The sequence below is a fragment of the Syzygium oleosum genome, unplaced genomic scaffold, assembly GCF_021117445.2.
Source record: "Syzygium oleosum isolate NSW1041296 unplaced genomic scaffold, Sole_v2.1 Sole_v2.11, whole genome shotgun sequence".
NCBI classification, from domain to species: Eukaryota; Viridiplantae; Streptophyta; class Magnoliopsida; order Myrtales; family Myrtaceae; genus Syzygium; species Syzygium oleosum.
In genome coordinates this window covers 3,661,026-3,673,750 of record NW_026607495.1, presented here as the reverse complement: position 1 = coordinate 3,673,750, position 12,725 = coordinate 3,661,026, and the positions used below count along the sequence as shown (strand labels likewise).

General features: G+C 38.4%; 1 protein-coding gene across 3 annotated transcripts in view; it reads right to left on the bottom strand.

Moving 5' to 3' along the window:
- Positions 1-12,725, bottom strand: part of LOC115673777 (cysteine-rich receptor-like protein kinase 18) — an 87,751-nt gene that overhangs the window by 15,469 nt on the left and 59,557 nt on the right. Inside the window, exons 3-7 of one of the 3 annotated variants that reach the window (XM_056316012.1) lie at positions 4,264-4,385; positions 3,503-3,713; positions 3,094-3,331; positions 2,834-2,984; positions 2,245-2,740 (exon numbers count right to left, since the gene is read on the bottom strand). The exons of 1 other annotated variant lie outside the window; for it this stretch is intronic. In XM_056316012.1, coding sequence (XP_056171987.1) covers positions 2,939-2,984; positions 3,094-3,331; positions 3,503-3,713; positions 4,264-4,385 — 617 coding nt within the window. In that variant the 3' untranslated portion in view covers positions 2,245-2,740; positions 2,834-2,938. Of the gene's footprint in view, positions 1-2,244; positions 2,741-2,833; positions 2,985-3,093; positions 3,332-3,502; positions 3,714-4,263; positions 4,386-12,725 lie in introns of those variants that run through there. One more of the 3 variants, XM_056316011.1, reaches the window with a different exon arrangement.

The window sequence follows — 12,725 nt, the reverse complement described above, 5'->3', positions numbered from 1 at the left end:
TTGAGACTTTTGCTTGTCTAATTAAGTCAGTGTGAAATCACCGAAAAAACAAATGAGGAACAATAAAGGACACCAAAAACTTACGTGGCTCGGTCCGAATATCGGTATCTATATCCACGAGGAGAGACAGCAACAAGCAATACACTATAATCGAAGAATCATACTTTTAATCGTTTACATGTTTGATTATTTTTCACACTTAGATTACACCTAAATCCAAAGCGTATATAAATAAACAATTCAATTAGATACAAAACTCACGGCACAAGATCCTACGTGTTTAGACATCCTCCGTGCGCGACCAAAGAGAGAATCACTGCATAGTTCACTTTCTTTCTTGTCCCTCGGCGTTTTCTTTTTTTCTTTTTGGTCGAACACACGTTTTCTTTTGTACGGCCAAAAATGAGTTCAATCCCTTTTTGTCCGATAGCGGCCAATATCCCTTAGTTGTTGAAGACGTCCACTGTACAATATATAATAATGATAACTATTCTGTTCTATAAATTAATTTCCGATCAAAAATAAATATTTCTATTTCTATACCATAGGCGAATTTCTAAGCCAAAATACGCATTTGATAACAACGCAAAATTTTTATTCCTAAAATAAAAATTCGTTTGATAACGGCACAAAATTTCTCACTCCCGAACGGTCAGCGGGCGCGCGGCGCAAGCAGCGGCGGGAGGTGGCTGGCGTCAGGTTGCGGCGGACGGTGGGAGGTGGCCGATGACGGAGGACGGCCGCGGCGGCGGGAGATGGTTGGCGTCGAGCGATGGTAGAGGACGGCAGGAGAAGGGCGGCGTGCGGTGGCGAGCAGTGGCAGACGCCGGTGGACGGCTGTGGCCAATGGTGGGAGGTGGCCGATGTCAGGTAGCAATAGGAGGTAGACGACAGTGGCTGGAGGCGGGCGGTGGGAGGTGGGCGGTAGTGGTTGGAGGTGGGCGGCGGGAAGTGATCGGTGGCGGTGGGAGGTGGGCAGCAGGAGGTGGCCAACAGCGGCGAGAGGTGACCAACGGCGACGGCGAGTGGGCTGAAATATATAAGAATATATAAATGTGGTAACTTACAAACTACTAGCTAGCTGAAATAAATGTATGAAGCTCATGTATACAATTGACTTTCAAAGACATAATGTAGTGATCTTTATCGAATCGCTCGTCAATTAATTAATTCCACAAAAGTGCCAACTTTATATTCAATTCGTTAACCTAGAAGCAAAGGTGCATTTAGAATATTAACTAGTAGACTATAATACCCTCAATGCTATGCATTTGTGGAGCTAAATGCTTTAATTGGTAATTCACCTGCTGTATATGTAATAAATTCAATCATTAGACATCAAGACTAACAACTTTCGTATGTAACTTAGCATTTCCTGTGCACCAATAGTTCATGACTTTTTTTATACTTTTCCCCTAATAGCATATGTGCCAGATTTGTGAGAAGCATGCCCGACGAGACTATGGTGCAACACATATGCAATAAAAACCAATACAGTGTACGCGGACTTTTCCGTGATTTACGTATCGATACGGGATTCTGGATAATTACTGCAGCCATGACAACGTCTTTAGTTATGACTGTTATGGCCAAGCGGCTTGCAACGAAGACCATCCAGATTACGATGTACTGGCTGCTTGGAACATGCTCGTGACAAGCTGCTTTCGGAATGTTATGGAATTGTGGCCCAACATCAACTTAAAGATTGCGGAATAAGATATGAGGCGTACTCATTCCGCGAAAATTAATAAGTTTGGTTTTGGTGATGACTCTTACACTATGGATCTATACCATAAGTTTATTTCCTTTCACAAGCAAGCATTGTGAAAGAAAATAGTTTGGCTATAATGTTTGGTTTTAGACGTAATAGGAATTATAGTTTGGCTATAATGTTTATTTCCAAAATGCCCTTTCATCCTACCGCATTGTCATGGATGAATAAAATTGTTAAAATATTTAAATATTAAATTATGCATTCAGCTATCATATTACACTTTTAGAGCAGTTGCTAATGGTTTCACGAAATTTCACATAGCATCGGAACAGGAGGTCCTAAATTCAAATCTTCCAAGCCCCTAACTACTTCCCCAATTTCAAATTTCCACGTCTTAGGCTTAGGCAAAACTTTAGCCTAAATATTAAATCATGTTTTCGATTATCAGCTTAAGCTCAAAATCTCAGATCTCACAAATATTAATTGAAAGTTAAAATTAAAAGTCAATCCAACTAGAAATTGCTTGCTCCTTTAGTACAAAGCCAAAAGGAAACCACCATATTTCTACCTGTTTATTAGGGACTACAAGCGCACTCATCAGACAGTTCATGTAAAACTAAATTGTTCTTCCGGACACAACATGCACATAATATCCTTGAGAAGGAAATGAAGTCATGTTCATGTGCTTCATCGAGGGTCGACTTCGGTGATCGAAACTTTGTTGACCGATGAAGGCGCAAAGCCGCTCTTAAATTGATCTTGTCCCTTGTCATTCCCTACGATGTTATTTGGCGGTCCCGTCCAGCTTCGGAGGAAAAAGGCGGGTTCTCGTGGCAATGGCAGAGTAAGAGTTTGGCTGCTCAACGCAAGAACTATGTTCGCCATGGTCGGTCTATTAACCGGATCTTCCTGAACACATAGTAAGCCAATATGTATGCATCTGAGCACTTGGCTTCTAGAATAAGATTCTTCCAATGCCGGGTCCAATATTTCCAAAGGCGCATCGTCCCTCCAATGTTTCCAAGCCTAGAGCAGCTCAATTGCACACGACAAGTGAACCAAGGAACAATATTGTTAATTAAGAGCGCAAAGAACAAATAAATCATATAAAAAACTTACATAGCTCGCGAGATCTTCACCTCCATCAGATTGGTAGTAGTAATTATTCCTCTTGCCGCAAATGATCTCATGAAGGAGAACGCCGAAGCTATAAACATCAGACTTCTAAGAGAATTGCCCATGCATCGCATATTCCGGAGACATGTAACCGCTGAAATCCACCACCAGAACCATACATGTTGGGATGCGTTTCATCGATGCTAATCCCGTTATCAACCAGAAGCTACGTAAAGGTAAACTTTGAAGAATGCAAAACTTACTAGGTTCCTACGATTCTTCTAGTGCTTGCCTTAGTTTGATCGACTCCAAAAATCCTCGCCATGCCAAAGTCCGAAATCTTTGGGTTCAGATCATTGTCCAACAAGACGTTGCTGGCTTTTAAATCACGGTGAATGACTCGAAGCCGAGAATCTTCATGAAGATAGAGCATCCCTCGAGTGACGCCCGATATTATCCTGTAACGTCTTGGCCAGTCCAATTGTTTGCTTTTCTCGGTGTCTGTGCAGTGATTTAAGGATTTGAACGACAGTTAGTACCATCTAGGAAGCCTAGGAGTTACATTCAAAATATCATATCTGATCTAGTATACGAGATATGATTATTCGCTCATTCGTCGATATCTTACATTAACCTAACTGATTAACTTCAAGCCAGCGAAGTGGAACAAACCGAACACGAAGTAGTCAAGACTTTTGTTGGTCACAAACTCATATACAAGTAGCTTTTCCCCTCCTTCCAAGCAAAATCCAAGCAATCTCACTAGATTCCGGTGTTGAAGCTTCGCCACCAACACAATCTCGTTCTTAAATTCTTCAACGCCTTGCCCTGAGCTTTGGGATAGCCTCTTCACAGCTATTTCTTGCCCGTTGGGAAGCCTACCCTGAAAAAATTTGTGTAAGGTGACAAGGCCTCACGAACTCTTCGCCTTTTTTTGTTGTTGTAATTTTAGGATAATTACTTTCTGAACTTTTAACCGATATTCAATGTTATTGAACTATCTTCTGATTCAATTGCGTATAACATTCACAAACAATAGTGCCGTGGACACTTTCTAAAATAATAAGTAGATGTTGGCCTCGAGTCATTAACATGGCTAGAGAGACAAAATTATAAACTTTATTCTGACAATTCTTCGAAAAAAAAGAGAGATATAATATAGCCCATTTAATGTCTATTTCGATTTAAGTGAGCTGATAGTTCATATATGGGATTGGTTCGATAAAGGTCGCGTTTTTAATGTAGCCAGTAAAAATACACTGCATCTGCCTCTATTAGCGAAAAAGCACTTCTAACAAAATTCAGTTACCTTATTGGATCGAAATAAATTCCAATCGCGACATTTTGTAACATCATCATTTCAATTTCAAATCCAAACCAAGCCTCAAGCGACTTCTGAAAGCATTTTACGACGTTTATAATCATTGATGTACCTGGTAAACCTCCCCTAATCCACCTTCGCCAAGCTTGTTTTCTTGAGAAAAATTGTTCGTGGCTGCAAGTAAATTCTCCCTATCGAATTGCAAGGACTCTAAGGAGGTGATCTCGCTCACACCTTCATGAGTGAACAATAAAGGCGTTTAGACTGTACTTGTTTTTCATGTCTTACGGTCATAGCTTCACAGTCTCTGTTTCTCAATTGAAAGTTTCATTCTTTTGTGTTTCTTTTTTTGAAAACGACAATAATTACCTCTTTCTTCTTCTCCTGCTTCATCTTTCTTCACTGCAGGCCTCCTCCGAAGGTAACAACAACCGATGAAGAAAAGCATCACAAAAACAGCGATTGAACCGATAATTGCAACCAAGGTACCTGATCAGATAATTGTTTTCTCAGAATATTTGAAACTATTAGAATATCTAAATAATAAATCACGCTATCATCTAATAGTTTATACTTTTAAAATAGTTGGTCGTGATCTCAAAAACTTCTCACATGATATCAGAGTAGGAGATCCAATCTTTCTAGACCCCATTTTGCCTCCCCTATTTAACAACTTATTCTTTTAGAACAGTAGCAGTGGTTTCACAAAATCTTATAGTTTGCACGATTTATTATTTAAATATTCTAATAAAAAAATAGTCAATTGCAATCCTAAAGGAGTTCGACCAAAAAAAACTACCTAAAGGAGTGAATGCCCATATACCTAATATGGAACGTTAGGATTTACAAAGTATTGATTACCTATAAAAAGAGAAAATTAACGTAGGAAAACTTCAAACTTAATTTAAATGGCTTGTTAACAGGATCCATGAAGGCATTTATTAACAAAATTCAATAGCTATTACTCTACTTAAATAAGTGATGAAGGTTTACATATGCTTTTGAACCTCATACTTAAAATTTCATTTAGGTTCTCATACTTTTGCCCTTGCAATGCACAAATTGCCCGTACTAGTACATAAACATAGGACGATTTTACTATTATGTACAAAATGATTTTTCTTCCGTAGTGGTAGATCTCTGAAAAAGTTAGTAAGTGTCAAAAAACCTATTGGTACAAAAAAGAATTACCAATAGCCTGATCTTCCGACGACTTATTGATAACTTACCGATACTTTATGAAATTAGCAAATCATTTTCACAATTTGTGTATTACCAACTGTTTTTATCTTTTAACAACATTAATTTTTTTATTGTAACTGTTTTATATTCACCAACTCCTATATGAGTGACTTACCAACTTTTTTTCAATTAAATTAGCGACTAGTTTTGGCTTACTAACTTTTATTTGAGTTAATTACCAATTTATTTGGTTTTTCTTTCGTTTATCAACTTTATCATTTAACAGTTTTTATTTGTCTTTCTTATAAGCAATTTAAATTTATCAACTCTTATTGGAATTTACTAACCTTTATTTGTTGACTCCCAATTTTATCCCATTAGATTTCTAATTATTTTTGTTTTACATACTCTCATTTGAGTAACTTTACCAACGTGTATTTATTTTTTAAAAATCTAGCAACCCTTTTACTAAGTTACTAACCTTTTTGTGCCTTACTTACCAACCCGTTCAAATTACAAACTTGTTTTAGAAATTACCAATCTCAATTAAAGCAATTACTAATTTTTCTCCAATACCAACTCTTATTTAAGTTGGTTATCGATGTTTATTCTTTTTTTATATTATGAACTTCTCTTATCTCGTACAAAACAAAAACTTCTCTTACATTTTACAATAAATTATTTACCTTTCATACTAACTCCTTAAGTAATTTATTCATTATTATATGATATTATTTAAGTCAACTTACCATCTTTTTTCCATTTGAGTTAGTAATTAATTTTGGATTACCAACTCTTATTTGAGTTGCTTGCCATGTTTTTTTTTAATTTACTAGCTTTTCTATTGAGTTATCACTTTTATTTGCCTTGGTTACCAACTTTTTAAATGCACCAACTCTTTTCATAAATTACCAACATCAGATAGAGTATTACTAGCTTTTCTCTGATTAAGTTACCAACTACAATTTCGCATTAGTTACCAATTTCGTTTAGTTTTTTATTTACCAACTTCTCTTATTTTGGATAAAAAGCTTCTCTTGCCATTCATAACTACTTTATTTGCCTTTTCTATTAATAGCTTAAATTTTACCATCTGAATTTTATTTGTGTGATTTACTTGTTTTTCCTGATTAAGTTATAGACAAGTTTTGGATTGAAAATTTTCATTGAAGTTGTTTAACATTTTAAATTAACTAACTCTTATTAGAAATTACCGACATCAATTATAATGATCACCAATTTTTCTCCAATTAAGCTACCAACTATTTTATGTTACCAACTCTTATTTGAGCTAGTTACTAACGTTTACTCATTTTTTTTTCAAATTACCAACTTATCTTATATATGAAAAAATTAATAATGCCTTATCTTTTACCAAAATTTATTTACCTTCTTATCAACGCCCCAAATTTACCAACTATTATGGGAAATTACCAACTTACCTACTCTTCTATGATTAAGTTATCATTACGCCACCGACTATCATTTGAATTGCTAATCAACATTTATTTGATTTTTTGAAACCTACCGACTAATCTATTGAGTTACCACTTTTATCTATCTTGCATGCTGACCCTTTTTCTATGATTGAATTACCAACTAGTTTTGTATTACTAACTCCCATGTGAGTTAGTTACCAACTTTATCTTTTTTAAATTACCAACTTCTCTCATCTCTAACCAAAAAAAAAAGAAGATCTTTTCTCTTTTACCATTAATTATTTACTTTTCTTACCATTGCCCTAAGGTTACCAACTATTCTACAAAATTACTAATCTTTTTTTAAGCGACTTACTAACCTTTTTTTTATTAGAAAAATCAATAAAAAAAGTCAGTAAATTAACCAAAAATGAAATAAAAATTTCTAACTCAAATAGGAGTTGGTAGCTCTAAACTAATTGAAAAATTATCAGAGAAGAGTTGATAAGTCAGTTAAATTGAAGTTAGTAGTTTCATATAATAGTTCGCAAATTGAAGATGTAGTTAAGAATGGGTTACAAAAGTTGGTAAAAGATAAGAAAAGTTGGTAATAAAAAAAAAACAAGGTAAGTAACTTAAATGAGAGTAGCTAATCCACAATAAAGACTTTTTTGGCAGCGCCAAAATTGATCGGATGGACTGAATTGACACTAATGTAAAATGTTTATGACTCAATTGGCAAAAAAAAAAAGAAGGTTTCGAACGGAATTGACACAATTGCAATAGGTTTAAGATTTTTTTGGTGATAAATCTATAGTATTGGTCATAACAAGCGATGTTACTTTTTCCATGAGCTTAAATGCAAAGTACCTTTGGCGATATTTCCACTAGGAGCCGGGGGAGCAGTTGCAGGTGGCGGAGAAGACGACGGAAGACTGGGGCTAGACTCAAAAAACTTGTGCAATTCCCATCGGAAAATACAGCTCGGCTTGTAAACATAGCCGCCTTGCCATCCACGGCAACAATTATCATAATGATTAATGGCTTCGTCCAAGCAGCTCCCACAATCGTTCGGTAACAAGTCGGGACTACACTGTACCAACGAGTAGATCGTCTTGTTGTCCGGCAAGTCGGCCTGCCCCGTCTTGAACTTGAGCTTCGAAGAGCCATCCGCAGCTTCGCTCTCTAGTCTTTGCGCCAAGTTCCTCCATATATCATCAAACTGGGCTTGGTCCATGGTGATGGTGTTGCCGTGGTTGACAATTGTAAGGGTAGGTTGCATTTGCAGTTTGCCGTAGATCGGAGTGTCCAAGTATCGGATAAAGCATGGGGGGTCTCCGGTTCCCCAGGAGTAAGCCACCTTCTGGTTAGGGCACTTCACGACCAAATCTTGGACTGCGGAGCTCACGCAGCTCGCGCAGATAGCTGCCAACGTATCCCCTCGGCAGAAAGCGATGGCGTAGATGGTGTTTGGGTTCTCGCCCATGCTCGTGGCATAGGACCCATCATGTGCAGACACGTTGGAGGAGAGAGAGCTGAGGACAGCGTCGCGGTTCTTTGCATAGGTGCTGTTAAACGTGAAGTTTCCGATGGTGTTGTTGCAAATTGGTGGGTCGTATGAGTAGGTTCGGATCGGAACAGTCAGCGAGATGAGGAAATAAAGAGTGGATGATAAGTGAATCATGTTACGGTTGGTGTTTTTTTGCTGCTTTCAAAGGTTTTGCATGATGCAGAGCCGGAGATTCTCAGGCTAAATATTGCAGACGTTTCGGTGCGTGGGGGTGTCGTGTGTGTTGGGCTCATATGCACTGACAACGAAGCTTTTGTTTCGGAATCAGAATGAGAAGAAACGAAGAGGAATTGGTGGGACCATTCAATTCCCAAAACACTCTCAACGTATCCCATAGTTTACTCATCGTTTTTCCTTCCTCTTCACGGGCTCTGATTCCAACTGGAAAAGCAAATGGTAATACTTGCAAGGTCAATCGAGTCGTTCGGGTAGTCGCCGCTCGATGCCAATGAAAGTACTTGCAACGTCAATCAAGTTAAGGATGTGGACTAGTTTTTTAGGCTCGGAAAAAGGATGTAAAGAGAAATCACAACGCGATTACACCGTGCCATTTACTCCGCAATTAGCATGTAATGGCCGACTGCACGCGTGTCGTGCGGTTGCGAAGAAAATGTTAGGTGCCCCTGATTTTCTGCAGTACAATACTCCACTAATTGGTCAGGCAAGGTGGTCCTCCAGTGAGCTAGAAAAGACAAACGAGCGAAGGCTGTCCAGGCATCCGAATCACGCCTCCGATTTGTTGTCTGCCCTCTCCGTTTACTCTCTCGAGATGAACGAGGAGGAGACCAAGGCCCTCCGCTCCCACAACAGGGGGAAGAAAAGATGAGGAATTTGTGGGACCCTTCAATTCCCAAACACCCTCAACTTATCCCATAATTTACAAATTGTAGATGATAAGCAACACCCTCAACTTATCCCATAATTTACAAATTGTAGATGATAAGCGAGTCATGTTACGTATTGGTGTTTTTTTGCTGCTTTCAAAGGTTTTGCATGATGCAGCGTCGGAGATTCTCAGGATAAATATTGCAGACCTTTCTGACACCGAAGCCTTTGTTTCGGATCCAGCGGGCCCACCAGAATCCTTCAATTCCCGGAACACTCTCAACGTATCCCACAATTTACTCATCGTTTTACCACCTTCTTCACGGACTCTGATTCCAACTGGAAAAGCAAATGGTAATACTTGCAAGGTCAATCAAGTCGTTCGGGTAGTCGCCGCTCAATGCCAATGGAAATACTCGCAACGTCAATCAAGATCAGGATGTGGACTAGTTTTTTAGGCTCGGAAAAAGGACGTAAAGAGAAATCATAACGCGATTACACCATGTCGTTTACTCCGCAATTAGCATGTAATGGCCGACTACACGTTTGTCGTGTGATTGTGAAGAAAATGTTAGGTACCCCTGATTTTCTGCAGTACAATACTCCACTAATTGGTCAGGCAAGGTGGTCGTCCGGTGAGCTTTGTTAAAACAGCTCAAAATCGAGACTAAATCTAACAATAGAGATTAAACTCACCTAATATTTTCATGTAGATAAGGACCATAACGAAAAGGAAACGTTAGTCAGCAAACACGACTCTTATGGCCCAGGTCAAGATGCTTTTGCGTGACAAGACTGAACCACGTGCTGGTGTTTTCTTATTAGAACTTTAGCATCCACTCACCAACTGGTTTGGCAGAACAAAGCCAATATAAATGTCAGGATTGAATTTAACTTTTTACTTAATTTCAGTCTTGTCGGGTATGCTCTTTAATTTTTTTCTAACTCTAAAAACACTAGATATTAACAGAAATACTCGTCGACATATAGATTCGCTCATTTATAATCTTTTTTATATTTTTTTTAATGTTTGGATAACATTTTAATTTCAACGGGGCAGTACAAAAAATACCTTTTGTTAGAGTAATTAAATATTAAATCACGTTTTTATTTAACAGTTTAAGTTTTTAGAACAGTTGATAGTGATTCCATAAAATCTCACATGATATCAAAACTGGAGGTCCTGATGTTGACACCTAAATTTCGGCGTATCATTTAGTGGTTAATTGCATAGAAAATTATGGATTAAATTTTAACCCCTGAACAAAAATATTACAAATCGCATAGCGTAAAGTTTAGGTTCATATAGATTAACTGCATTTCGCATCGGATCGGCGGTGGTAAGCGAGCTTAAAATTCATCACGTAAATCGAGCTAGGGCACCGAACGAGACTCGGCTCACTCGGAAAGCATGGGTCGAAAATCACACGTAAAAGGGCTTGGTTGTTTTAATTTGAGCTTAAATTAGCCCATTATGCTTAATTAAAGAAAAGCCCAAATTAATTCAGCCCATTTAGAATTAAATTAAAGCCTAAACCTAAGCCCATTAGGACTAGAAAGCCCGGCTAATTGACCTAGGTTTACATTATAAATATATGTTTATGTTTCATAATCAAGGGGAGGCTCATAATTTTTCAGATTGAATTTTCAGAAAGACACGAGTGATACACGTGAGATTTGAGGGAGAGAGAAAGACTCGGCCGCGTACGTGCGCAACAGCCGCCGCGTCGCCCCGCCGCCGCTCCTGCACCGCCCGTACTTACTCCGTGTTCACCGCTGCCGTTTGCGCCTCCTTGCCATGCCGTGCCCATGCTGCTCCCCGGGCCCCCATCTTCTTCACGGTCAGACCTGTGACCGTGAGGGTCACACTGCTGCTGCTGTTGCTTCTTACCTGCGCGGACGACGACGCCGAGCTACCAATCTTTGCTGCTCACGAAGCCACCTACTACTGCTCTCAGCCCGATCCACCTGCTTCTTTTGCTGTCCTGACACGACAACTTCAGCCCGACGTCCCTGCATGACCAGACCGGTTTTGCCATCGAGTTATCTTCCAAGTGACAAGTGAAGACTTTGATTGTTGGGCTTTGAGAATCAAAGTTGAATAATCAAAGAAAATCGTTACGAGAGCAACCAGATTCGGTCAAAGGTTGAGTGGTCATCAAAGCTTGTCATTGGTCAGAGTCAAAGACCGAAGAAAATTCTCTTTGGGATCACTCAATTTCTGCGGAGCTTACCGTCGCTGACTACCACCGTGAGCCATCTCGTCGCTATCCGTCACCGTTCAGTGCCGCCTTAGGTGAGTTGCTGCTGCCACTCCGTCCTGACGCCCAACACCTGCCGCTGCTGTTTCGTGACACCCAAAGGCTGCTCATCGCCGCCGGTGTTGTTCCGTGCAAGGTCAGTCCTTGCTGCCACCACATTCGCCGGTCCGTTTGCCGTCAGTCCTCTGATCCGCACTCCCGATCCGCCGGCGATTCGAATTTGGAAAGTTATTTGCGCATTTAGGTAATTATCATATCCCGATTTGATTCGAATATTTGGTTGCCTAATTTGTGCTTATTGATATCTAATTTTGCATATTTGGATAATAAACATTATTCCAATTAAGATTTTATTTCTTTTTTTGAAATCTTGGATATCTATTACTTTTCAAATTTGGATAGAATTTAGAATTTTCAAAATCTTTTGAATATATCCAAGATATTTAAGATATCTAAATTTTTTCAAGATGTGATCGATTAGGAAAATTTCCTAATCCGCAACCGCACACGTGAAAATAAATCTATCTATCAGGCTTTAGATAGAGTTATTTCCATAGCGGATATTTCGAATTTTAGGATCGATCTGTCAGGCTTCAGATCGAAACTTAATTCGAAAGATTTAGCAGTTATATTTTTTACTTGATTTTAATTTCGAATTTTGATAAAAAAAATGCCAAAAATATTACTCTAGAATAGGTTAATTTCTTTAGTTTAAAATTGCATGTTTAGATAATTGACATTTTTAATTCCGAATTTCATTAAAGAAAAAATACAAAAAAAATAATATGCCCGTCATTAGAAATAGATCACGTCGTCGCATGACATATAGTTTGCATGTTAGGTTGCATTAATCACATGTCAATTTTTGCACGTCATTACATATAGGTTAGCTTTCATTTAAATAAATCAAAAAATCAAAAAAGAAAATTTCTGCACCTTTGAACTCTAAGTCAGGATTTATCAAAATTGTCCAATTGAGTATTTCTCTTGAAATTGGTACCGAAAGGGCGTTAGGGAATCTAGCGTAACCAAGTCCCCGAATTTATAATTTCTGGTTCGCAGAAATAAAATAGTACTCCCGCTATTTTATTTAGGTTTCTAATCAACCTACCTTAAATGATTAGTGGCGACTCCCATTGAAAATATTTGCATGCTCACAATTGGACCTAAGTTGCGATTTGGTAGAGTTTGGGAGAACTCTGTTGAGGAAAACTCCTATTGATTTTGATGTTGACAAAACCTTCTGTGTTATTGTAAATCTGATACTTATTCTGAACAATTTTATTCCAGGTCTGTATATTCTGGAAGCTCAGAAGAA